This window comes from Lepidochelys kempii, chromosome 1, assembly GCF_965140285.1.
Source record: "Lepidochelys kempii isolate rLepKem1 chromosome 1, rLepKem1.hap1, whole genome shotgun sequence".
Taxonomy (NCBI): domain Eukaryota; kingdom Metazoa; phylum Chordata; order Testudines; family Cheloniidae; genus Lepidochelys; species Lepidochelys kempii.
In genome coordinates this window covers 351,517,630-351,544,965 of record NC_136380.1, presented here as the reverse complement: position 1 = coordinate 351,544,965, position 27,336 = coordinate 351,517,630, and the positions used below count along the sequence as shown (strand labels likewise).

Sequence of the window (27,336 nt, the reverse complement as noted above, 5' to 3'; positions counted from 1 at the left end):
TCATCTGCTACCACGGAGAACAGTCTAGATCGAGGTAGGCAACCTGCGGCACGCGAGCTGATTTCCAGTGGCACTCACTGCCCGGGTCTGGCCTCTGGTCCGGAGGGCTCTGCATTTTAATTTAATTTTAAATGAAGCTTCTTAAACATTTTAAAAATCTTATTTACTTTACAATAGTTTAGTTATATATTATAGACTTACAGAAAGAGACCTTCTAAAAACGTTAAAATGTATGACTGGCATGCGAAACCTTAAATTAGAGTGAATAAATGAAGACTCGGCACATCACTTCTGAAAGGTTGCCGACCCCGGTCTAGATCCATCCTCTTTCAGGTAGTTGAAAGCAGCTATCAAATCCCCCCTCATTCTTCTCTTCCACAGACTAAACAATCCCAGTTCCCTCAGCCTCTCCTCATGAGTCATGTGTTCTAGCCCCCTAATCATTTTTGTTGCCCTCCGCTGGATGCTTTCCAATTTTTCCACATCCTTCTTGTAGTGTGGGGCCCAAAACTGGACACAGTACTCCAGATGAGGCCTCACCAATGTAGAATAGAGGGGAACGATCACATCCCTCAATCTGCTGGCAATGCCCCTATTTATACATCCCAAAATGCCATTGGCCTTCTTGGCAACAAGGGCACACTGTTGACTCATATCCAGCTTCTCGTCCACTGTCACCCCTAGGTCTTTTTCTGCAGAACTGCTGCCGAACCATTTGGTCCCTAGTCTGTAGCGGTGCATGGGATTCTTCCGTCCTAAGTGCAGGACTCCGATAAGGTTCAACAAGGACAAGTGCAGATTTCTTTTGGCCCAATCCTCTAATTGGTCTAGGTCCCTCTGTATCCTATCCCTACCCTCCAGCGTATCTACCTCTCCTCCCAGTTTAGCGTCATCTGCAAACTTGCTGAGGGTGCAATCCACGCCATCCTCCAGATCATTAATGAAGATATTGAACAAAACCAGCCCCAGGACCGACCCTTGGGGCACTCCGCTTGATACTGGCTGCCAGCTAGACATGGAGCCATTAATCACTACCCGTTGAGCCCAATGATCTCGCCAGCTTTCTATCCACCTTATCGTCCATTCATCCAGCCCATAATACTTTAACTTACTGGCAAGAATACTGTGGGAGACCATGTCAAATGCTTTGCTAAAGTCAAGGAATAACACATCCACTGCTTTCCCCTCATCCACAGAGCCAGTTATCTCATCATATCACCATAACACGTCATATCACATCACCAGCCAGCTTGTGTGATCAACTCCAGCAGGGAAAACAACGCGGAGCAGATGCATAGCAAGGAAGCTCAGGGACCAAGATGGGGGCCTGATTCATTTTTGGCAACCTCTTCATGTTAATCCACCTATGTTTCTATAGCACTTTACATCCCAAAGCACTTGACAAATTATATAGCAGGGATTAAGTCACCCATGACCTATGTGCAGTCACCCCTGGGGTGGAACAGCTGCTGCTTAACAGCCACACAGCAACGCTGCACAACCAGGACAGCAAGGGGAACATAAGGAGGCAGAAAATAACGACCAGGCTGGAAGATGCCCAACACTACCCAAAAAGCCCTGGAAGTTGACTGGCCAACAATTAGGATGTGGACTTCGACATCTTCGAGAGAACATCTGACCGCATGCTGGAACATTGGGGTTGGCACAGAACCGAAGGGAGAGATCCCGCTGCCCCTTGCCTCCTCCCTGAAGCACAGCGCCACCTACCAGCACACTGCCCCACTGGGGTGAGTCAGCATGACTCCAAGGGGATAGTGCCCCCCATTGAGTCCCCCTCCCCACAGCACAGCACCCCCTGGAGCCACACTGGGGTCAGCACTGACTCCCAGGGAGAGGGTCCCCTGCCCTCCTCCATGCAGGTGGTGCTCCAAAGCATCCTACTGGGGTCAGCTCCGAGTCCTGGCTACCCTCCAATCCTCCAGCAGGGACAGTTCAGTCTCCGAGACCCAGCTCCACCCATGGCACTTCCCCAGCCAGATGCCTGTAGCTAGCCCTAACACCAACCAGAATTAGGCCCAGCCTTCCGGACACGCAGCTGCTCAGCTCCCCTCGGCACAGAGTTGGAGGGGGGCAAGACAGAAGGTTTATCCCCTCCCCTGCCCCCCACAACTACGGAGTTTACCCCCAGGGCCCTTCTGCCCAGGCAGAGGGCAGGCAGGGCTTGCCTTTGATTTCCTCTCTTCCCCAGGCCACAGGCCCAAGGAACTGCCAGTCCCATGAACTCATCTGGCCTGTTATTCGCAATTTTGCTGAATAATTCATATGGGCTGCCCAGGGCTCATTAGAGGGAAAGACGCTTCAGTGACCAAGTTAGGACTTTGCTTACTCAGGGCGAAAGTTTAATTTTCCAATAAATATGATGCCTGGTGCTAACAATGGCTTAGCCCTGCCTTCCCCACCCCTGCTCGGACCTGCTGCTGGGCTCCCAGCCTTGCTCCCTCTCGCATCTCCCCACCCTTCACCCTGCGAACGTTAATTAGCTCTTCTGCTTCGCACCCCAAGATCCCAAAGCCCTTTGGATCGCAGCTCAGCCCTCCCCTGGCTCCCACTAGGGAGACTGCTCTGGGCCGTCTGAGGATGGCCAGACAGGGTGAGCTGGGAACTTGCTTTGATTCTGGGGCAGGTGATAGAAAGGGCCAATTCACCCCACCCCAGTGCCCAGGCTGCCTGACGTGTAGGTGTCAGACTCCATTCGAGCAGCCAGCGCTGGCTCAGCGAGATGGGCTCTCTGCCTGTGGGAAGGACCAGGTGAAGAGCCGCCAAGGGCTCCACTACGCTCAGCCTTCTTTCGTTGTGCCTAGCCACGGGCACCCCCAGCCATCCACGCTCGAGCAAGGAGCCGATCAAGCCACAGGCTGCAGGGCAGAGTTAAGGGGAGACAGTCTGTCTCTCTCACACTCTCCTCTTCCTGTTTCTAGCAGCTGGCATCTCCTCTCACAGCCACGAACAGCAGAACACCCGCCCCCACTGCCAGCACGGGTCCCACGCTTACAGCGTACAGATCTGCCCTGACCCAAGCGCACACCGCCCCCTACAGGCTGGAGCCTGGACCCTGGTCAGGAGAGCGAGGATGTGCTGGCCTGTTTACCCAAGCTGGAGGACCCAGCTTGCCTGACCCAGAGCTCACCCACGCTCGGGGCGGGACAGCCAGCAGGCCGTGGTCTGAGCTCGGGGCCAACTCCTTGGATTCCCCAACCCTTAGTTAAGGATTTCAGGACCAGCGGCTGCCGGGGGTTCCACTGGACTTACAAGGCAGCACACTACAGTCCGTGGTGGCAGTCTCCAGCCTGCGGGTGGGACAAGGGGTGAGCCCGGAACTGGGGGGTTTGAATGGTTTGACACTGAAGCACAATTCCGTGGCAGGCTACAGAGCTACACCACCCTGCCCAAAGGGGGGGCCTGGGCTGCAGCGTTACAACGAAGAGCAATATCATCTCCCTCATTACTACCTTAACGTTCTCTCTGTCTGGGAGCACTGCAGACATAGGGATTGCTTCGCCCACCCCCGAAACACAGCCACTCTGGGGTGGAGCAAGGCAGCTATCCAACAGAGCACAGCAACACTGCACAACAGCTTCAGCCAGGAAGTGAAGAAAAATCCTGCGACAGCAGGGGGCTGTGGGCAGAGCACTTGGACCACCTGGGGCTCGTTAACACTATCCAAGGAACGCTGACCCATGACTACTTTCGTGGGGGGGGAGCTGGAGAGGCCAGATGAACGAGAGGTGACTTATTTGCCTAACCCATGACCTTGAGCCACTCACCATGGCACCCCTGTGCCAACTGCTGCTCGCAGTTCCAGTCTGCACCCCTTCGCTTGGGCGCTGCATTTGGTTCAACCTGATAGCCGAGCGAATGACTGCAAAGGAAATTCTCCTCTCTAGTCAGCCCTCCTCAATAACGGAGCCATTGGATAAGTGACACAACAGTTGATTTCAAATAAAAGAGTGAAGGAAAGCGCGCAATCCCCTCCATCCAGCCCCAGCCACTCAATGGGCGACTGCCAATATTCCAGAGCAGGCAGCTCCATTCCTGCACTTTCTCCAACCTGAACCAGCTGCTTGTTACTCTAGTGGGCGGCTTCGTTGCTTACGCCGGTTTCCAATACACGGGGCTGGCGCCGGGCCAGAGACATTACTGTATAGTTAGCAGCATGCTGGCTGAGGAGCTGCGTACAAAGGGCTCCCGTGGATGGCAGAGTGCGAGCCAGGAAGGCTCTCCATGCAGACAGCCCCAGCAAGTCACTCTAAGTCCACTCCAGTCCCAGTTTGTGCCAGCAGCTAACAAGTTCCGTACAACGCACAGGGGACGGGGAATGGGCTATGCAGCCTTCCACCCACAGGGTGGCAGTTCAAATCCAGGACAAGGAGTCAGGCAACCAACCCCAGGGGAATTTCAATGGGGGTTCGGTGCCCAACTCCTTTGAAAATCCCCAGCCTATGGATCTTCTCCATGCTGTCTTGGCAACAGCTCAGGGACCATGTGCCAGGAGCTGGGGCCGGGGGGGGGGAGTGGGGTGGTCCTCACCCCGCCCCTCTGCACAAACTCCCAGCTGGCCGTCTCCACTGAGGCAAGCACCAAGAGAGGCTGAACAGCTCCATCCCACTACAGCTAGTGCCCTGCCCAAATCTGCATGCAGGAGGGATGGAGGAAGGGGAAGCTCGCTAGGCCACTGCTCTACCATGCCCACCTCAGAGGGCAGGGGGGCGCCAGTCTCCAGGTTTGTCAGTCCAGCTCCGGAGTCTCTCAAAAATAATCAGCAACCCCAGATTTTCCAAATAGCAAGGCAGAGAAAGGGCCAGCTGGAGACAGGGCTGCAACGCACCTTCCCGCGGACAAGCAGGAGAGCAAGAGGATTTGGGGAGGAGCGGGTTTGCCTATCCAGCTTGTATTCCAGCCCCGCACCGCCTGATGCTCTCCAACAGCTTCTGAACCAGTGAGAGGCAGGGAGGGAGATGTAAGTCTCGAACCCCGACCTGCAACTCTCCTCTGCCTTGTTTTGTGTCTGGGATCTTTGCAGGGGAGTGCCATTCCTGGAAGCCTTCACAGTAAGCGTCCCATAGAGAATGCGTTTGGTGGCGCATACAGATATAGTCGAGACCCCATGTGACCTGTTTTGCGCAGCGTGCAGGATGTGTTGGGATTCATGCTGCCGCTCTTCCCAAGACAGAGACGTTATTCAAATGACAAGCGTGATCAACACTCCAATTCATACATGAAAGGGAGAGGGAAGCACACGCTGGCGGGTGACCACAGAACCACTGATGCGCCAACCCAGTCCTGCCACGATGTGAAGTCAGCGGCCAAGAGAGTCATCTGCGGTCAGAGGAGGACCATATGCAGCATGCAGGGCACTGCACGGCATGCTGACAGGCAGGCATCCCACCACTGTGCCCACCCAAAGGCTCTCTGGGCACTGGCCGACACTCTGACCAGGGCTGGAGCAATGACAAGCTCCATGCAGCATCTTACCAAGATTCAATCACTCAAGCTGGGACTCGCTGTCTCTGGGGACTGTACCTGCATATTACCAGGGGAGGGTCCCAGGCCACACATGGCCCATGGCTAGGGTCAGGTCCCACCCCTGATCCCCTGGAGAACAAGAGACCCAGTCTCTGACTGGATCACAGCTGGCTTATTGTCCAGGGCCTGCCTTAGGCTCTGACCTTCTCCAAAGAGTGGCCTTCCCCTTCTGACGGCGTGGTGCAGTGCTAGGGCCACTGGCCAGGCCAGCCTGCTGAGGGGTGGAGTGCGACAGAGCTCTGCAGTGAAGTTCCTTCTACTCCAGGAATGGCAGCGACCAAACCGTGGGCTGGAGTGAAGAACTGCCCATAGGCATGGGAGCTAGGGGTGCTGCAGCACCCCCAGGTTTTACACAGGTCTCGGCTGCCGGCCCCACGGCTAAGGCTCTGCTCCTGACCCCACACCCAAGGCTCCACACACATCCTCAGCTGTGGCCCCAGGCTTGGCCACCTTATCCGCATCCCACCCTCATATCAGGGTTGGAAGGGACCCAGGAAGTCATCTAGTCCAACCTCCTGCTCAAAGCAGGACCAATCCCCAACTAAATCATCCCAGCCAGGGCTTTGTCAAGCCTGACCTTAAAAACCTCTAAGGAAGGAGATTCTACCACCTCCCTAGAATCATAGAATCATAGAATATCAGGGTTGGAAGGGACCCCAGAAGGTCATCTAGTCCAACCCCCTGCTCAAAGCAGGACCAATTCCCAGTTAAATCATCCCAGCCAGGGCTTTGTCAAGCCTGACCTTAAAAACCTCTAAGGAAGGAGATTCTACCACCTCCCTAGGTAACGCATTCCAGTGTTTCACCACCCTCTTAGTGAAAAAGTTTTTCCTAATATCCAATCTAAACCTCCCCCACTGCAACTTGAGACCATTACTCCTCGTTCTGTCATCTGCTACCATTGAGAACAGTCTAGAGCCATCCTCTTTGGAACCCCCTTTCAGGTAGTTGAAAGCAGCTATCAAATCCCCCCTCATTCTTCTCTTCTGCAGGCTAAACAATCCCAGCTCCCTCAGCCTCTCCTCATAACTCATGTGTTCCAGTCCCCTAATCATTTTTGTTGCCCTTCGCTGGACTCTCTCCAATTTATCCACATCCTTCTTGAAGTGTGGGGCCCAAAACTGGACACAGTACTCCAGATGAGGCCTCACCAATGTCGAATAGAGGGGAACGATCACGTCCCTCGATCTGCTCGCTATGCCCCTACTTATACATCCCAAAATGCCATTGGCCTTCTTGGCAACAAGGGCACACTGCTGACTCATATCCAGCTTCTCGTCCACTGTCACCCCTAGGTCCTTTTCTGCAGAACTGCTGCCTAGCCATTCGGTCCCTAGTCTGTAGCTGTGCATTGGGTTCTTCCGTCCTAAGTGCAGGACCCTGCACTTATCCTTATTGAACCTCATCAGATTCCTTTTGGCCCAATCTTCCAATTGGTCTAGGTCCTTCTGTATCCTATCCCTCCCCTCCAGCGTATCTACCACTCCTCCCAGTTTAGTATCATCCGCAAATTTGCTGAGAGTGCAATCCACACCATCCTCCAGATCATTTATGAAGATATTGAATAAAACCGGCCCCAGGACCGACCCTTGGGGCACTCCACTTGATAACGGCTGCCAACTAGACATGGAGCCATTGATCACTACCCGTTGAGCCCGACAATTTAGCCAGCTTTCTACCCACCTTATAGTGCATTCATCCAGCCCATACTTCCTTAACTTGCTGACAAGAATACTATGGGAGACCGTGTCAAAAGCTTTGCTAAAGTCAAGGAACAATACATCCACTGCTTTCCCTTCATCCACAGAACCAGTAATCTCATCATAAAAGGCGATTAGATTAGTCAGGCATGACCTTCCCTTGGTGAATCCATGCTGGCTGTTCCTGATCACTTTCCTCTCATGCAAGTGCTTCAGGATTGATTCTTTGAGGACCTGCTCCATGATTTTTCCAGGGACTGAGGTGAGGCTGACTGGCCTGTAGTTCCCAGGATCTTCCTTCTTCCCTTTTTTAAAGATTGGCACTACATTAGCCTTTTTCCAGTCATCCGGGACTTCCCCGGTTCGCCACGAGTTTTCAAAGATAATGGCCAGTGGCTCTGCAATCACAGCCGCCAATTCCTTCAGCACTCTCGGATGCAACTCGTCCGGCCCCATGGACTTGTGCACGTCCAGCTTTTCTAAATAGTCCCTAACCGCCTCTATCTCCACAGAGGGCTGGCCATCTCTTCCGCATTTTGTGATGCCCAGCGCAGCAGTCTGGGAGCTGACCTTGTTAGTGAAAACAGAGGCAAAAAAAGCATTGAGTACATTAGCTTTTTCCACATCCTCTGTCACTAGGTTGCCTCCCTCATTCAGTAAGGGGCCCACACATTCCTTGGCTTTCTTCTTGTTGCCAACATACCTGAAGAAACCCTTCTTGTTACTCTTGACATCTCTGGCTAGCTGCAGCTCCAGGTGCGATTTGGCCCTCCTGATAACATTCCTACATGCCCGAGCAATATTTTTATACTCTTCCCTGGTCATATGTCCAACCTTCCACTTCTTGTAAGCTTCTTTTTTATGTTTAAGATCCGCTAGGATTTCACCATTAAGCCAAGTTGGTCGCCTGCCATATTTACTATTCTTTCGACTCATCGGGATGGTTTGTCCCTGTAACCTCAACAGGGATTCCTTGAAATACAGCCAGCTCTCCTGGACTCCTTTCCCCTTCAAGTTAGTCCCCCAGGGGATCCTGGCCATCCGTTCCCTGAGGGAGTCGAAGTCTGCTTTCCTGAAGTCCAGGGTCCGTATCCTGCTGCTTACCTTTGTTCCCTGCGTCAGGATCCTGAACTCAACCAACTCATGGTCACTGCCTCCCAGATTCCCATCCACTTTTGCTTCCCCCACTAATTCTACCCGGTTTGTGAGCAGCAGGTCAAGAAAAGCACCCCCCCTAGTTGGCTCCTCTAGCACTTGCACCAGGAAATTGTCCCCTACGCTTTCCAAAAACTTCCTGGATTGTCTATGCACCGCTGTATTGCTCTCCCAGCAGATATCAGGAAAATTAAAGTCACCCATGAGAATCAGGGCATGCGATCTAGTAGCTTCCGTGAGCTGCCGGAAGAAAGCCTCATCCACCTCATCCCCCTGGTCCGGTGGTCTATAGCAGACTCCCACCACTACATGTGTTACATAGGTAACACATTCCAGTGTTTCACCACCCTCTTAGTGAAAAAGTTTTTCCTAATATCCAATCTAAACCTCCCCCACTGCAACTTGAGACCATTACTCCTCGTTCTGTCATCTGCTACCATTGAGAACAGTCTAGAGCCATGTGTTCCAGTCATGTGTTCTAGACCCCTAATCATTTTTGTTGCCCTCCGCTGGATGCTTTCCAATTTTTTCACATCCTTCTTGTAGTGGGGGGCCCAAAACTGGACACAGTACTCCAGCGAAGGGCAACAAAAATGATTAGGGGACTGGAACACATGACTTATGAGGAGAGGCTGAGGGAGCTGGGATTGTTTAGCCTGCAGAAGAGAAGAATGAGGGGGGATTTGATAGCTGCTTTCAACTACCTGAAAGGGGGTCCCAAAGAGGATGGCTCTAGACTGTTCTCAATGGTAGCAGATGACAGAACGAGGAGTAATGGTCTCAAGTTGCAGTGGGGGAGGTTTAGATTGGATATTAGGAAAAACTTTTTCACTAAGAGGGTGGTGAAACCCTGGAATGCGTTACCTAGGGAGGTGGTGGAATCTCCTTCCTTAGAGGTTTTTAAGGTCAGGCTTGACAAAGCCCTGGCTGGGATGATTTAACTGGGAATTGGTCCTGCTTTGAGCAGGGGGTTGGACTAGATGACCTTCTGGGGTCCCTTCCAACCCTGATATTCTATGATTCTATGATTCTAAGATGAGGCCTCACCATTGTCGAATAGAGGGGAACGATCACGTCCCTCCATCTGCTGGCAGTGCCCCTACTTATACAGCCCAAAATGCCATTAGCCTTCTTGGCAACAAGGGCACACTGTTGACTCATATCCAGCTTCTCATCCACTGTAACACCTAGGTCCTTTTCCGCAGAACTGCTGCCGAGCCACTCGGTCCCTAGTCTGTAGCGGTGCATGGGATTCTTCCGTCCTAAGTGCAGGACTCTGCACTTGTCCTTCTGAACCTCATCACCCCACAGCCCTGCTCCTGGCTCCAGCTCTAGGGGGCAGCAGGAGGCACAGACAGGGGGAAAAGGGGTGTGTGGGGGGGGGTGGCACGCGCAGCTCCCCCACTCTAAAAGTTTTCCAGTGCCCCTTGAACCGCCCCTATTACCCAGCTCCTCCAGTCGCTGCCCTTCATACACTTCATCCCACAACAGATGCATGCCATCATCATTCAGTCCACGCTACTCTGCTGCCACAGTGTGAGGTCACAGTGTGAGGTCACAGTGTGACGAAGTGGGACTGTTCTTAATGTTTCCTCTGAATAGTGTGGGGGTGCCTCAGTTTCCCCTACGCAGTTCTTAAATATCTAGGTGGTGGGATAAGGGTGTATGATCATTGCAGAGCCCTAGAGGGCAGGTATGGGCAGGGGTCTGGACACAGAGAATGGCCAACACCCTATTTCCTGGCAACTGATGGCCTGGGCCCTTCCCCCCTGCGAGGTGAGAGCTAAAGAGTTGGAGAACAAAGGAATCAGGTGACCTCCTAGCCTGGGAAAGGGACAAAGCCCAGGGGAGGAGGGGCTGGAGGGAGTTTCAGTTTGAGGCTGGCTGGGGACATGGAGTGAAGGGCAGACGGGGTTGTCTGGCTCACTGCCCCCCAAAATGGACCCGGCTGAGGGGTCCTGTTCACTGCACCTACAAGCTCTGATTTAGACCATGTTCCTGTCATCTAATAAACCTCTGTTTTACTGGCTGGCTGAGAGTCACGTCTGACTGCGGAGTTGGGGGGCAGGACCCTCTGGCTTCCCCAGGACCCTGCCTGGGCAGGCTCGCTGGGGGAAGCACATGGAGGGGCAGAGGATGCTGAATGCTCCGAGGTCAGACCCAGGAAGGTGGAAGCTGTGTGAGCTGTGTGTCCTGCAGACAGGCTGCTCCCAGAGAGGAGACTTCCCCAGAGTCCTGCCTGGCTTTGTAGGGAGCAGTTCCAGAGCATCGCCCGGGGACTCCGTGACACACAGGCAGGCGTCCAAGCCCCGGTTCGTGCCAGGATAGATCCCTGGGCCTGCAGAGGACTCAATTTAGCACTGGCACATGCTGCACAAGCTCCGTGCCCCACACGGCTTAGCAAGGCATTGAGCTCACTGGACACATAGCAGGGAGTTAGGCTGCCAGTCTCCCTGGTTTCCACACACAGCCCAGAACTAAACAAACCCCAAGAGGGGCAGCACCTGTTGCAACTATTCATCAACTTCAGCCTGTTCCTAGGAGCCAGCAAACAACAGGAGATCAGCAGCCCCTGAGACATACAGGTGGGACCCGACGAGCACTGGGGCAGAGAAGACCAAATCTCCCCATGTTTACCCACGTTCATACATGGAGAAAATTAACCCTTGGGTTCTGGATTGACACCCACTTCACAAAACTATAAATACACACAGACAGATCAAGTTCCTGGCCACAGTATCTGGATGCTTCACATCTAATTTACAGCCGATAGATTACAGAACACCCCAGGCTGCTCAGAGGGTAATTAGTGTGTCCGAGTGCCCGGGCGACTCTTCCCAATGCCCTGAGAATCACCCTCCCCTGGGAAGGGCCTGCAAAATTCCTCCTCAGTTGGTGAGAGCATGGCAGCCCATATCCCCAGGACATGAGGCAGGGAGAGGCAGCGGCTCCGGCAGCTGGGACACAGGCCATCCACGAGCTTGGGCACAGGGATTTTCTGCAAGGAAGGGGACTGAACAGATCCTGACGGAGCCACTTCTGCATTCGCAGCACGCGCACCATCATGCTCAACAAGGGATGGTGCCACTATAGCAGAAATGTCGCCTTGTCATTTAGAATGCAAACGCTTACCAGCGAATGGGTGGCTCCGTGGAGTTAATAAGCGCATGCATCACAAAAGGGAACAGCTTAAAAGGCACAGAGCCCACAGACGCCATGTTCCAATTTAAAAATGAGAGAGAAAAATCCAATTTAAGCCTGGGAATAAAGATACCAACAGATGTACAGACTCCAAAACAAGGGAAGGCAGAAGCAGTATCTCATTTTCCATGCTAATTGGCACGTTACCTGCCTTTCAGTCCATAATTAACGTATACAGCTCGATTAGAGCGCCGGGGGCAGGTGGGGACTGAGGGCACGCTCCCAAGAGGGGAGCCAGGATGGCATGGAAAGAGCAGGTAATTCCCAGAATGATACAGGTGGGTTGCTGCATGCTATTTACATCTGCACCACGGAGGAACAATGGCATTTGGGGGGGAAGAGCCAGCCCTCCCCGCTCTGGATCCCAGAGGCTGGCTGCTCAGCTGATGGGACATTCTGGGCAGTGCACGCTACACACTGGCATGCCCCTGGACCCGCCTTATTCTAAAAGACAGGAGGGGCAGCTGGCAAGGTGTTCTCAGTGAGGGCCTTGGGACTTTGCTACTCACTCCTCCTGCACCCACTGGTCCACAATAGTCCAAATGCAGCGACGAGCTAGGACCCAGTCGCTGGGGCAGACTGAGGATTTGTCGTCGCCCCATACTTTGCGGGTGGCACAGAGCCTGTCTGTAGTTGGCACAGTTTGGCTTCCTGGCTGAGCATGTGATTTTTAATGCCACTGGGAGGCTGGCATGACGGTAATTTTTCAGGGCACCTGCAGCTCTTGGAAAGGCGGATTTACCACCATTAGAATTTAAAATCAAGAGTATGCTGTAGCCTCTCACCCCTGGCAGAGCCAGGGTATGGGAGATCCCTTTTGCTGCATGCTATTTACATCCTCACTGAGGAGGAACAACAGAGCTTGGGGGAAAGAGCCAGCCCTCCTCCAGCCAGCCCTTCACCACAGGCCACTGAAGGGCACCGCAAAGCTCCCGGCTTGCCTGGAGAGACTCCATTGACAGAGCAGCGAGCCATGGAGGGGGTAACGCTAATGCTGCAAGGAGAGCATGCAGAGATGCCAGCCGGGCAGCTGGCGCAGGCTAAGCCTGGGCTGGCCGGGGACACTCCAGCAGCAAGGCCGGAAAAGGCTGCCTTTTGGGTTTCCAGAGAGAATGACTGCCCCAGGTCAGCATGTTAACTCCTTTGCACTGCCATGCTCCTGCATGGAGCCATGTTCCGTGACAAGGGGACCAACGCCCCCACCTGGTCATTGTTCATTTAGCGAGGCGCCCAGCAGATCGAGGGACCGTGATCGTTCCCCTCTATTCAGCATTGGTGAGGCCTCATCTGGAGTACTGTGTCCAGTTTAGGGCCCCACACTACAAGAAGGGTGTGGAAAAACTGGAAAGCGTCCAGTGGAGGGCTACAAAAATGATTAGGGGACTGGAACACATGACTTACGAGGAGAGGCTGAGGGAACTGGGATTGTTTAGGAGTAACAGCCGTGTTCGTCTGTATTCGCAAAAAGAAAAGGAGTACTTGTGGCACCTTAGAGACTAACCCATTTATTAGCGCATAAGCTTTCGTGAGCTACAGCTCACTTCATCGGAAGTGAGCTGTAGCTCACGAAAGCTTATGCTCAAATAAATGGGTTAGTCTCTAAGGTGCCACAAGTACTCCTTTTCTTTTTGGGATTGTTTAGTCTGCGGAAGAGAAGAATGAGGGGGGATTTGATAGCTGCTTTCAACTCCCTGAAAGGGGGTTCCAAAGAGGATGGATCTAGACGGTTCTCAGTGGTAGCAGATGACAGAACAAGGAGCAATGGTCTCACGTTGCAGAGGGGGAGGTTTCAGTTGCATATTAGGAAAAACTTTTTCACAAGGAGGGTGGTGAAGCGCTGGAATGGGTTCCCTAGGGAGGTGCTGGAATCTCCTTCCTTTGAGGTTTTTAAGGTCAGGCTTGACCAAGCCCTGGCTGGGACGATTTAGTTGGGGATGGGTCCTGCTTTGAGCAGGGGGTTGGACTAGATGACCTCCTGAGGTCCCTTCCAACCCTGATATTCTATGATTCTATGAACTTTTCTCAGTGAAATCAAACCTCTGATAGGGCGATTGTTGGTTCCCATAGTAGCAGAGATTAAATATAACTTCCAGCGAGCGCCGCACATCCTGGAACCATCCATTACCAGGGCTCAGAGCATCCCTCTTAACATCGAATGACCAAACTTAGAGCCGCCACCCAATGCCAGCGCCTGACCCCCGACCTCGCTGCCGCACATCGGGGGCGGGGACCTGCTTGTGGGAAAGGACGGATATATTTAACCGCTGTTCCCAGGGGACAGCCAACAGGGCCTCCTGTCGCCTGGCACACGGGGGCGGGGCATCAGGTTAATGGTTATGACAGTGGGAAACCCGTTTCAATTAAAGCTCCCTTTGTAAAGGCACAGCACGCTCATGCCAATCACCAGCCAGGCACTTGGCTGAACTATAAATGGGGAGATAATTGTACACTGCAGACTCTTTTGGCTGCTCCCACCAGCCTGATCGGCAGCAGACCCGGCTCTGAAGCAGGGTGGTGTTAATTGCTGCCTGCAAGGCCGGGTGACGCAGCAGCCCTGCTACTGGGGGCAGTGTGGGGGAGGCAGTTCCACCTGAACACACAGCTCCCTCCAAAGCCTTAGGAACTTGAGTGGCCTGGAACACGCCATGCAGCTGATCTCCCCCAGGCGTGGGACCCATGGCCTGTGTTGGAGGCCACATGCCATGCAGGGACCTGTAGGCTGCTGGGAACATGCTGCCTTGTGCTGGGGCCTTGGCTCTTGACAAGGGGGCCGTCTCTCAAGGAGAGCTAAATGGAAACGTCCTACGAGCACCTCTGACAGCCACGCTAACCAAGATAGGACCCAGCCCCCTGTGCTGGGTGTGTCTCCACACAGGGCCACATACCAGCCACCTGCCACAGTGACTTGCATCCTGCCAGGTATCTTGTGGGGCCTTGTGGCTAGAACACTCAGCTAGGACTCAGAAGATGTGGGTTCTGTTCCAAGCTCGGGTACTGGCCTGCTGGGGGATGTTGGGCAAGTCACTACTGTGCTCTGTGCCTCAGTTTCCCCACCTGTGCAATGGGGATAATGATACTGATGCACTGAGAGTTAGGAATCAGCATCATACAGAGCTCTGCCCAGGTTCTCCTATGGCGTCCGTCACCCAGGTATCCCACTGAGACACGTAAATAACATGACCAACCTCTGCCCGATCTGGTCCCTTCCCACGCCCCCTAGGGTGGAGAAGCTCCATTAGTCACCATGTGCCAGGTGTGACCACAGGACGCCACATGCTCCCAGCGGGAGCCAGCAAGGTTTGGGGTGGTTCTTGGCTCCTGCAGGGGTTTGCTCCCCGGCCCTGAACTAGTCCCCCAGAAAGACCCCCACCTGCACGAACAAGTCCTACCTCACGACAGGCAGCGCGTCCATTATTCCCTGGGGTTGGTGCAGGGATGCTCCCAGAGCACAGGGCATCACTAAGGCCCCACATCATTCAGACAAGGACCTTGCCCCTGTGGCCTGGGGGGGAGCCTGTGCAGTGACAGGGGGAGGCTCTGGTGTGCCTACACAACGCTTCAGCCCAGCTGCCTCCTGGCCACTGTTACAGCCCTGCCGGCAACTACGAAAACTGAGCCAAACGAACCCACACAGCTTCAGCAGCTGCTGCCCCAGACCTCTGAGCCAAACTCTCCCCAGCCACCGCAGCACCCAGTGCTGGGCGAAGCCATTCTGGAAAGGAATGGTGGCTTTCTGCATGGAGAGGAAGTGCGGGGCTTGGGAGGGAGGACTGTCCCTTCCTGATTTCCATAAAATGGTAATTCAATTACAGAAAGCAAAGAGAATTCCGAAGTCTCAGCAGCCCCACTAATTGTCTCATTAAGGGCAGAAACGCAGGGAAAACAATTACACCAGCCATCTGAATCACTAATGCCCCTGCAACAGCCGTGCAGGATTCCACTCAGATGTAGAAAGGCCCTAGCAGCGTTCTTGTGCTGGGGGAGCATCTTGCCACCCGAATTCATTTGCACACCGCGCAGGGTTCAAACTTCCTTCTGCCCAGCTGTGCACTGCAGTGGTGGGAAGTCACTACGTTCCAGACAGTTTGCATAGGTGAGCTCTCCAGTCACTCGCGGGGAAGGAAGCCGCAGGACCACCATCGCAGCGGGAGTGCGCCATCTCCCCAGCACATGGGCAGCGCTGATGAAGCTGATGCTCTGGTGGGCGGTGTCCTGCAAATGGAGGAGGAGCATTGACCCACAGGAATTGATCCACAGTGAACTGGAGGACAGGAGAAAAGGAGGACTTTAAGGTGCCACAAGCCCTCCTTTTCTTTTTGCAAATACAGACTAACACGGCTGCTACTCTGGAGAACAGGAGGCAGCTGCAAAGGGGGCAAAGGAGCCGGGCACACAACACGCAGCTGTGCAGTGTTGAGACGGGGGCTGAAAAGCTGCAAGTTCACCCACCAGCGTGGGCAGCAGGCTTCACTGCTGCAACACACCACTGGCCGTCTCTGCAGCAGCTGCCACATCCAGTACAGAACCCCACAACTGCTCTGACAGCACGCTCCATTTGTAGCTCTCAGGGCTTCACCAAGGCAGGCATGCATCATCACCCCCTTTCATGGCTGGGGAAACTGAGGCATAGAGGGGCAGTGACTTGCCCAGGGTCAAACAGTGAGTCAGTGGCAGTGCTGGGAATAGAACCCAGGTCCCAGAGTTCCAGGACAGTCCCTATCTGCTGGGCCTCTCGATCAACTTCACCAGCTGCAAAACATCTACTCCAAATCCTGCAGCACATGCACGATGCAACCTGGGCTCTGCAGCCACGGAGGAACTTAGAGCCACAGACCTGCCCTCTCCAGCTATTGAACGACACTAACAGGACATGGCCCCCCCCCACTCCACCCTGCTGGAGCACAAAGGCCCTACCAGAGATTCCCTTCACTGTCACTGTCCGAGCCACAAAAGGATGCTCTCCATCTCAAGCCCTGGAGCCTGCCCATGGAACAGCAGTGCAGAACTCCAGCATACTGCCCCACTCCACCCCCTGCACAGTGGCAGCAGGAGGGGCCCTTAGTGCTGGTTCCGGTTCCTACTATCCTAGTAGCTCCGGGAGACCCCAGCTGAGACCCGCTCAGCACAGCCCACCCGTGAGTGACGCAGAATCCCTGCCCCACGCTGCTCACAAGACGGTGGGGGGGAAGGCAGCGTTGTTATCCTTGCTGCACAGAAGGGGAGCTGAGGCCCAGAGAGAATCAGTGACATGCCCAAGGCCACCCCACATAGATCCCTGAGCTGCAGCCCAGTGCGTGAGCCAGCAGACCAGCCTTCTGTCCCTCGGGTTCCCAGAGCCTCTCAGAGTGGGGCGGGTCTCTAGCCACCTGCTCACTTCAGAGGCCCAGGGAAGGAGTGAGGAGGCCAGAGGCAGCAGTGCGGGAGTTAGGAAGAAAGACCCTGCTCCTCTGTCAAGCATCTCCTTTTCAAGGGCACAGATTGCTCTCCATCTCCCGGATAAAAGGACTAAAAGCAGATTAAGGCTGTAGATTTAAATCTATCCTGAAAATTTCTTCCTCTGGTAGATGGGAGAGCCAGAGTCGACAGAACGCTCCTGTCTGTGTGACGCCTGTCTATTTATTTATGCGCTTACTGAATTTTTCATAACTGAGTTAAGAACGATCAGTGTTCAGGGTTATCCTTTGTACACGGTTATCACCATAGAAACAAGAACAAGAGAGATAAACACAGCCCCACATTGTCTCCCATTGATGGAGCCAGGAGAACACAGCAGGGGAGGCGGGAAGCTCTGTGCACAGGAACTTGCACAATAATCAAGTACCCTGAAGTCAACAGCGTCTGAGAGGAAGAGCTGGTCCCATCCACAGGGACAAAGGGCATGCGGCAGCCTCCTCTGGTTATCTGTACCTGCTGCCGCTACGCACCCTGCTAGTCCGTGAACATAGCCTGGCAACTATTAATAAAGGCTCCACGGCATTTGGGAAGGGCTATATATCGGTCAAATATTCGTTCAGAAATGGACCAGTAATAGGAGTTCTTGAAAAAAACCCACAACACTGTTCAGCGTTTTTGAAGGACCTACAGGAACAATAAAAACTCTCCCCTACCTTTCCATGCAGATCCTGCAACATTAGTAAAGGCAACAGGTCCCAAGCTGTCAGTGATGCTGGTGCACAAGCTAGGAAATTAACCAGTTTTATTGGGACAGGAACTGCTTTCTTCTAGCTTCTGGGAGAGGGATGTGCGCAAAACACACTGATGGTGTATCCGTAATTCACCAGGCAGCCCCCAGCCGATCAGAGCTCAGTGCGGAGGGAACTCCGTGGTCATCCTATCCACAAGCCGGTTTTATGGAACTGCTTCCCTCTGCCAGTAGCCCTCCCCAGAAACTGGAGACTTAGTAACTGAGGGTGATGGAGGCCTCGTACCTCTTACGATAATTGGTCTACATATTTAGCCTCATTGTGAGCTCAGCTGCAAAGAGCGCATGGAAGTTCCTAAGACATCACAATAACTTATAACAACACGTGTCGACGGGAAAAGGTACGAAAGGGCAAAAAACCCAAATTAGTCCAAACAAAACGGCCTCCAGATATAGCTCAAAGACTGAGTTATGTTAGAAATCAGTGAACCAAAACTGGGGTAGGAAACCAGGCCTAACTGGCAGACAACATAACGAGGGGATGGGCTGTTCCACCCATCATCCCTTTTCAGGTCCATATAGGGAGAGGCTTTGGGGGAAGCGATAGAAGAACAGAGGGAAGCTATTGGAATGAGTTCCACCATCCTGGCTGCCACCCCAACCATCTCCAGGGACCCTGGACCTTCTTCCTCCTGGTCCTGAGAGGTGGTCAGAGAGAAGGACCCAGCTGACATCGCCACCCCTACTGGCTCCGGCTCACCCCCAACCACCACGCGGGATAAAGCAGGATTAGACTTAGCAGCAGCCCCGGCCCATCTCAGCTAACTTCATCTCTTCTCCCCAAAAGGACAGTTATCACTGGCTTCTACCATCTCAGAGACTGGTAAACTTTTCCTTCCACAAACTCCCTCTGGCGAAAGGGAAAGGGGAGGCTATAACAGGAAAAGCTTTACTCAGCATTTTACTTTCCACTGGCTGTAGCTGTTTTTCCTGGTTTTCTGTGTCCTTAACAAAAGTTAACGGGACGCTCAGCAGTGCGTTTGCCATGGTGCGAAGCAGGCGGAGGTCTCTGCGTACCAAACCCAGAGCTCGTGTAACGCTGGGTAGTGACTGAGTTATGTTCGCCCCTTAGCCCAGACATTCCCTCAAACACAACAGAGCAGATCAGCAGTTCTTCCAGAGACTCCATGCTGTTTCTACAGCTGATGCAGTCCACGGGCAGGAGTGCTCGTGTAAACGTGCCGGGTCGCCAGCCCTGCTCTGAGCAGGGGCACACGAGAGGTGGCTACGCCTGCCAGCCACTGCTGTACACAAAGGGAACATCTACACCCCACACTCCTTTCGGCAGCACCGAGCACGCGTACATTACACGCACCCCTAGAACAGTGCAGTGAGGCACAGTGGCCTCCCTCCCCACGGGCGCGCGAGGGACCATGACCCTCCCCGCCCCCTCGTGCCCGGGCGGGGCAGGGAGTATAAAAGGAGGGCTCTGCAGCTCAGTTGGGCCCCAGTGGAGGAGAGGGACGCCGCTGCCCTGCTGCAGCACCCGGGAGTTGAACCTGTGTTCGGCCGCACCCTGCCCCCAGAGGAGACAGACCCAGCTGAGGAGTTGCCGGGACTGCCATCGGCTGTGTACACAGAGGAGCTCAATAACCAGTGGACACCAGAAGTACCAAACCCCGGGGAGGTAGGAAGAAGCCCAGGGGCAGCTGACGACTGGCCAGCTACAGGGCTGATCACTTCTGGGTTGGAGTGTTGCAGCTGGATCCCCGCCGACCCAGTGGCGTACCAGTCTGCCACAGCTAGGGCCCTGGGCTGGGATGCGGTGGAGTTGGGCAGGCCCGCATCCCCCTGCCACCCTTGCCCTTGGGTGGCCGACTCCCCACTTTAGGCCAGCAGGCCTGTGCTCCTTGATCCTCCCCCCCCAGCACCCTAGACTGCCCGTTGGGTGCTCAGCCTCTCTGAAGCTCCTAGACTGTGTGGGTTATCCTCCCTATCTGAACCCCGAGACTGAGTTTGCTGGCTCCCTTAGCCCACTAGCTGAGGCTAAAGTCTGCTCCCTGCTCTGCCCCACCCACAGGGCTAGAGCTATTGACTGGGTGTGTTTGCCAGCTGCCGGAGGCTTAGGCTACAGCCGGCTATCAGCCCAGCCCTGTGGGCTGGGGCCCCAGACTGTTAATTGGTGTCAGCCCCAGCTGAGAGGCTGGGGGCTAACGACTACATCAGGCTCTGACCCACCCACGGGTAGGGACAGGAGCCCCAGACTGTTGTGGTGTTTGCCTCTGGTAGACGGGCCCAGAACCACAGACTACGTACAGCTCGGCCCCGCAAACCATCGCCCCTGACAACACTGGAGGGCGAGGGACCAGTACCTATGGGTGCAACCAGCGGTGTGGACAGGGAGAGTAAGGACACGCCTGAACCTTGTGGGAACGTACCCGAATAGGTCCCTATAGGGCTCTGTACTCGCCCAACCAGGGCCTCCCACGTCTACTTGCTACCTTGAGCAGCAGTGTCCCACTGCCAGAGCATTTCCCCACCGCAGCAAAAGCCTCCAGCAGTGAGGAAAGGCTCTGGCAGGAGGCAGGCAGTGGGAAAGGTGCCAGCAGTGGGGAAAGGCTCTGGCACCCCCCGGCAGAGCTGCACCGGGGGAAATGGAACGGAAAGCCAGTTAGTGTAGATGGCCTCAGAGTCTGGTGACAGGAGCAGTGTGTCCTGAAGGAGGAGCTAATCGAACACCAGACTCTGCGTTGTAAGGAACCTGGGTGCTCAGCCCAGTACCACAACAGGCTGGAGACAGGCAGAGCCATACAGCTTGGCTCCACCGTCTTCCTGCCTCTCTGGGTAACATCTGTGTGGCCACCTACCTCGTGCCAGTCTGGGGGTTCCTAACCTTGGGAGAGGTCTGGCTTCAGTCAGAAGGGGACAGAGGGATGAGGACAAGTGACCCGCACCAAAGTCAGACAGGAGATTCTGAATTATCCAGGTGGGAACGTAACATGCTCCTCACCAAAAATGTAAGGGGCACAAGTCACCCTCTGTACCTGGCGGTGAGGAAAAGCCATCTTGTCACAGAGAGTTTGTCCAGCCAGCCATGTCCTCGGCCACAAGAACCTCAGGTCCAAGACGTATCAATGTGCGGCTGTGAGCCCAACAACTTGCAAACAGCAACACCACCCCCTCAAACTCCTGCCCCACCCCCGGGACACCAAACACCTGTGAAGCCAGGAGCAGAGAAGGCTGGCAGAACAGGGCCCAGAGCTCCCGGCAGTGAGTCGCGAGCAGCTCAGAGCCACTGCCTGATTTACAGAGGGCTTTTAGGACACAAGGGCCACAGCTGTTTTCCCAGCACTCCGCTGTCGCTATCGGCTAATACATTTCACATCCGTTCAGCTCACTGCTCAGTGAGATTCAGGACCCAACTCTGGGAGGGCTGCGGCAGACTCACCGGGAGACCACGGAGAGACCCCACCACCACTCAGACTCTGCCTGAGCTGCTCCGAGAGCTGGCTGGAGAATAACTTGGTTGCATGGAGCCGGTGACGTCGGGGCACCCGCGAGGAGCAGACACCAGTGGGGCTTGGGCTATTCCACGCTGGCCTGGCTGGGCACCATAAGGGCATCCCTCACCTTGAAGGGAGCCCCAGTGCAGCATATTCCTTCCACAACGAGCCTGGGTCATGGGAAGCACCAAGATTTAGGCACCGGGCGGAGAAGTGTGGAGGGATAAATAGAAGTGTGAATAAAATGAAGAGAAAGCTGAACTGGAGCCAGCTGTGTTGCCTTCCTCCTCCATCGTGACTCAAAGGCTCAGCTGCCCATGCCACGTGGGATCTCCCTAGGGCCCGGCGGAGGGAAGAAAGCCAAGGTCTGTTTGTAAGCCAACAGCCAGGACTCCATGACTGCCTGCCAGTGACCCAGAGACCCCTCTCTGCACCCTGGCAGGAGGAAGGAGGATCTCCAGTGAGAGCAGAGATGTACAAACAAGCACCGGGGTGTGCGCAGCTGCAGTCCCAGCTGCTTACGTGGCCCCAGCGCCGGGATTCTGACAGCTCAGCACTCTTGCCTCAGCAGAGCCCGCAGACATGTCTGATTACGGCGCTCCAGCTCAATTAATCCCTCGGGAAGGCATAGGAAGTTGCAGAGTGATCATTAACTTCACACGCAATGAGAGAGACGCTCAACAAGAACTGACAGTGGGGGAAGCGGCTGTGATCTCGGGCCCCGTATCCTTCAGCAAGACGCACTGCGCCCTGAGACTCCATCTACCTGCCGAAAGAAGGGTGGGAGGGGAGGGAAGGCAGTTCCCAGAGTCTGTCAGGGAGGAGGAGACCCGGGGAAGATGGCAAGTGGCTGCCAGCAAGCCCTGCTGCGGTCAGGCGAGACTCATCACCCGAGAGATCTGTGAGAACGAAGAGGCAGAGCAGGCTTCAAGGGCTCTGTGCTGAGCGTGACAGGGAAAGGCGCCACCCCACCCGTAACAACGCAGCCCCTCCAGGAGGCAGCAAGCACCAATAAAGTCACGTTTTACTACTCGTCAGTGGCGCTTGGCTCCTTGAGTGCATAAACAACCATCATTCCAAGCACACAGCTCATGGCTGAGCTTTGCTGGGAGAGATGAAGGTGCCGGACACAAGGAAAGGAGACAGAGCTCCATGTGTATGGAACAGAGCAGAGTAGCTGGCTCAGGTACTGGGGCTGCCAGGGCCAGGGTTCAAACCTGGATCTCCCCCCACAGGAGGCAGCGAGCCATGAGAGATAGAAGAAAACAGCTCTGTGCTGGAGATAAGTCAGGGTGGGGGGTCCCTAGAAACACTGCCCCAGCATCAAAGCAGGCACTTGGGAAGAACCACCTCTCCGCCTAGAAGGGCGCCAGGCAGGTTTACACAGCGCAGGACACGCAGCCGAGACGCAGTAAGGCACCAGACTTGGGTTAAGTGCTGCTCGCTCCCCTGCACACAAAGGGCCAATGCTGGCAGAGCACCAGGGATGGAAGGTGCCTTCAGCAGCATGGGGAGGGGAGACCCCAGAGGGAGAGCGCACTCTGTGCCCTCCCCGGCCTTAGGAGAAGCAGCCTCAGATCAGTTACAAAGGGAGCTGGGGCACTGGGATGGATAGACAGACTTAGGACCCTCCCCCGTTCCAAACACTTCTCACACTGTGGCATGGCAGGCCTGAGAGCTCCCATGCGGTGAAGGGAAACAGCAAGCCGTGCCCCTGCCAGGTGCCACAGATCGAGGGCAGGCTGAGCCGCTGTCCACCCAGCAAGGGACTGACACAGCATGGTCCCACGCCCGCAGACACGAGGCCAGCTCACCTGCTAGCAGGAAGGTGATCAGGCAGGTTTCCTTTGGCATGTACAGCTTGAGCCGAGAGCCGCTGAAGACGTACTCCACCACCGCCTCGGAGCGGCCGGCCCGCTGCAGGAAGGGCAGGAACTGCTTGGCCTTCTGGGTGTCCTGGGAGGGCAGGAAAGGAGAGAGGACATTAGAGACTGATGGTGGGAGCGGGAACCCACATCCCCATAGGACAAGGCACAGCAACCTCACATCAGCCAGTCACACGACCCCTGGCCTGGCCTGGCGAAGGATCGAACCCTGAGCCTTGGCCTCTGCGCTCTGGTCCCTGCCACTCAGGCCAGAGGCTGAAGCCTGCTGGCAGGGGGCAGAGAGGCTGACGAACCTGGGGCCACCAGCCAGAGGGGACAGCAGCACTCGGCCCGTAAGGAGTCACCATTAACACGGGGCTTGGCCTGCCCAGTGCTGTACCTGGCTGGCTGGGAGACTCTCCTGCCTCGCACAGCACTGCCCGGGGCTGGGAGGTGGAGAGTCTGCCCCAGGGAGCCAAGCCCTGCTCCCAGCCCCTGGCAAATGGTGGGGTCAGCCCCCGGCATGTGAGGTAACACCGCAGGCACATTTGTGCTAGGAGCTCCTCCAGCTCTCACAAGACACTTGGGCAGGGAAGGGGAGAGCTGAGTTTCCTGGCAGGGCAACAATCAGGTACTCCTGCCCTGCACCCCACAGGCACATGGCAGCAAGTCACGGGTGTGGTACTCGGCCCTGCTGGGGAACACGGTCACTCGTACACCCAGCTGCATGCAGGCTGCAAGCAGTGCTGTGGCCCAAGCTCCCTAGTGGGCAGCAGCGCCAGGGCCCAAACCGCCCTGGCTAAGCACCAAATGCCACAAGGCCTTGCACTGCCCTGACCAGCCCCTTATCTCACTGACAGTGATTCGAGTCTCCAGCGTGACCACCTCTCCTTCACCCACCCGGCAGGACAGCCAGCGGGGAGCCGAGCTGACCTCGACACTGGGGTCTCCAAGGCCGTGTCTCCAAGGCCGGACACTTTCATGGGGTAGCTGCCCTTCGCCCTTCCCCCCGTCCCGGGACCCTTCCATTTGGATCCTTACGGCTTGGCTTAAATCCCTTCCCAAGCGACACAAGCTGCACGGAGAAAGGGCAGCTCTTCCCCCGAACCGGGAGGGCTGGGACTACACTGGGGTAACTAACTGGTTCAAATGCACCCGAGTTTGTATGGAAAATCTTTCCTGCATAGACAAGGCCTGAATGCAGACTTGGAGCTGGGCTCCCGTAGCCTCCTTCCCCAGGTGATGAGGCTGCTCGGGTCAGGTCTCAAACTGCTCCAGCGAGCCAGGGCAATAGACCCGAGAAACACCCACGTGTCCTGCCAGCTGCAGGGCAGCATCTGGGCACGAGTGGCCTATGGTCCTGGGGGAGTCCCTGCCAAATTCAGCCCCAGGAATCCAGGGCCCCTAGGGAAACCAGCTGCTCATGATCCATGGAACCCATTGAATGCTGGGAGTACATTCAGGACTGAGTAGATACCAGTACTGTCTCAGTGTTTCCAGGTGCTCCCCCATCTGTCTGTCTCCACCTGTCATCTCATCTCATACTCCGATCAGGAGCTCTCTGGGACAGGGGCCGGCGTTTCATCCTGTGTTTGTACAGTGCCTAGCACAATACAGGCCTGGCTCATGGCTAGGCTCCCAGGCGCTATGCTAATACAAATAATCTCTAACAATGCTCAGTTATCTACCTGGCCCCACAGTCTGTGCACCTTGATCCAGACAGCTCCCCGTGACCTTGGCACAGTGCCTGGCCTTCCTCAAGGAAGGAGGTTGCGTCTCAGGACCTCTGTGCTGCGAGAACACGCTCTTCCTGTCAGGCTCAGAGCCACCCAAGGGTTCCCCTCCCCACCCATCACGCGAGATGCCCTGTTTCATTTGTTTAAGACACCGCAGCAAGAACGCAAGTGCCAAAATCCTATGCAGCCCCCTGCCCTGACTGGCTAGCTTCCCGCTAGTCATACGTTCGTATCTCTTTCCTGCCCTAGACAGGTCCACGCCTACTTTGAGCACTGGTGTGGGCAGATAGGAGGGACGCCAGCTGGCCCGGAACACCCAACTCCAGCAACCTCTCACCCCCCCATTAAGCATAACCCGGTGCTGACGCAGCTCCCCGTGGAGCAGCAAGTGCTTCCCTTTCACAGGGAATCTGGCCTCAAATGAATATCGCACTTTGCTGCCTGCTCCGCTCCTAGCAACAAGCCACTGTGTATAAATTAATGCATATTGGTTAAGAAAAAGTCAGCACGCCATGAGCAATGGTCAGTGGTGGCGGAGGGACTCAGAGTGCCTGGTGAAACGCGTGGCAGCACCACACTTCAATGCCTGGCACGCTTTCATCGGACAGGCCCAGACATTGAGGGAGGGCTCAGAACAATATTTACAGTAATGGGACTCAGTGTCCTTCCAAACCGACCCGTCACAGCAGGAAGACAATCTCCTCCCAGATCACTGCTGCTTTCCTTGATAGAAGCCAGAGCAGACCTGTAGCCTAAGTTCGTGGAAAACTCCCACATGCCCAACTTCCCTCCCCACCCCAGAACGGAGCAGAGGCAAACAGTACAAACACCCTATAGGTCAGAAAGCACCAACAGATTAAGACCATTTGCTAAACAGGCTTAAAGCTCAGGCCATTATTCATAGGCTGGGCCTGTAATTGGGGAATGCATTACCTAATTGATTATCTCAAATCGCTAGGTTATTGACTTATTTTGAACCGGAGGCCTCAGCCAAAAACTAAGCAATCTGTACATTTCAGACGCAAGACACTAAACGTCACGGGCTTCTGATTTATTTCACCCAGCAAAAAAAAGCTGTTCCTAAAATAAAACGCAGCCAGGTGGCTTTTCATTTCACTGTGTCCTTAATTTAGAAAAATGAACTGCAAAGGAAGGGAAGGGAGAAACTCGCTGCAGCCAAAAACTTTCTTCCCTTCAGTAACAGCTTGGATCTAGTTCACCGAAGGGCTGCCTGACCAGACTGCCAAAGCAGAGACATGGATGGAAACTCACTAGATCACAGAAATAAAATCAATAGGCTGTTCCCAAGATCCGTCCCCACCGCTGAACGGCTTGCACTGCAGAAAAGGACTTACTGGGAAGGAGCCGGGGCATTCAAAATGCCATATTTTATGGCAAAGGTTAGAGCAGAGAGCTCGCTGCTCCAGCTATGGGACTTGAATGTAAATTGGAACCAGCTCCCCTACTCGGAAACTCATTATTTCCAACGCAGTCAGCGAGCGAAAAGAAATGGCTATCTGCATACGTTCCTTAGACCAAAGTGCAAGCCAGGCTGCGATTACACGCCCGCATGTCACTCCAGGAAAATTAAGTGGCAAGGGGAGAGTGGGAGCAGAGCATACTTTGACAACAGCTGAATCCCGACTGACAACATGCGTCCGCACCTCTCAGACTCTCATTAACAGGACGCGACCTTCAGCATTTCAGATGTGACCAAAAAAGAAACCAAGGAGGGACCGGGAGAGTGGAGGCAGCCATGAATCTTTGGAGCAAAGCCTCTGCCACAGAACAGCAAGAGGTGCTTTGGCAGCGGCATGGCAGATTAGCCTTGAAGATGGGAAGAAAGGAGAATATCGTGGCCCATCTGGATCTGCCAATCCCCCGGGGCACAAGAGAAGCGATGACAGCATCCCGGCATTAGCAGCAGGCAGCTGATGCCGAGCTAGGCAATAACAATGCTTTGCACTCCAACTGTACAGCAGCTCACCAGAGAGGAAGGACGGCCCAGCGGTTAGAGTTCTAGCCTGGGATCTGAGTGATCTGGCATCAATTCCCTGCTCCACCACTGACTCCCTGTGAGGCCCTGGGTGAGTCACTTAATCTCCCTGGTATAATAGCACAAAAGGTAAATGCACTGAAGCTTGTGTGACACTCAACTGAAGGGGGCTAGAGAAATACCTGTGTCGGGCCTTAGAGGGCTGTACAGACACTGAACCCCATGGGAGCCCAGCTCCCCTGCAAACCGGGCCAGAGGTCACACCGGGAGCCTGGATTAGAACCCAGGGGTCTTGACTCCCCATCCATTGTTTCCAGGCACTAGACTACACAGCCTATAAGCCGCCTCACGAGAAAGTCGCAGGGGGATGTGGAAGTTGTTCTGGGTTCCCTTGACTCGGGTTGGAGTTCTTCAAGGATCTGACTCGGGATCGTTCCCGTTTAGATAGTTTCATTGATGGCCTTGGCACAAGAAGGAGTGCGCTAACGAAACGT

The 27,336-nt window shown here is 54.8% G+C and overlaps 1 protein-coding gene across 1 annotated transcript in view; it reads right to left on the bottom strand.

The window, feature by feature from the left end:
- SND1 (staphylococcal nuclease and tudor domain containing 1) overlaps positions 1 to 27,336 on the bottom strand; it is a 500,999-nt gene that overhangs the window by 190,981 nt on the left and 282,682 nt on the right. Inside the window, exon 15 of the mRNA XM_073329019.2 lies at positions 23,060 to 23,201. Coding sequence (XP_073185120.1) covers positions 23,060 to 23,201 — 142 coding nt within the window. The remainder of the gene's footprint in view (positions 1 to 23,059; positions 23,202 to 27,336) is intronic.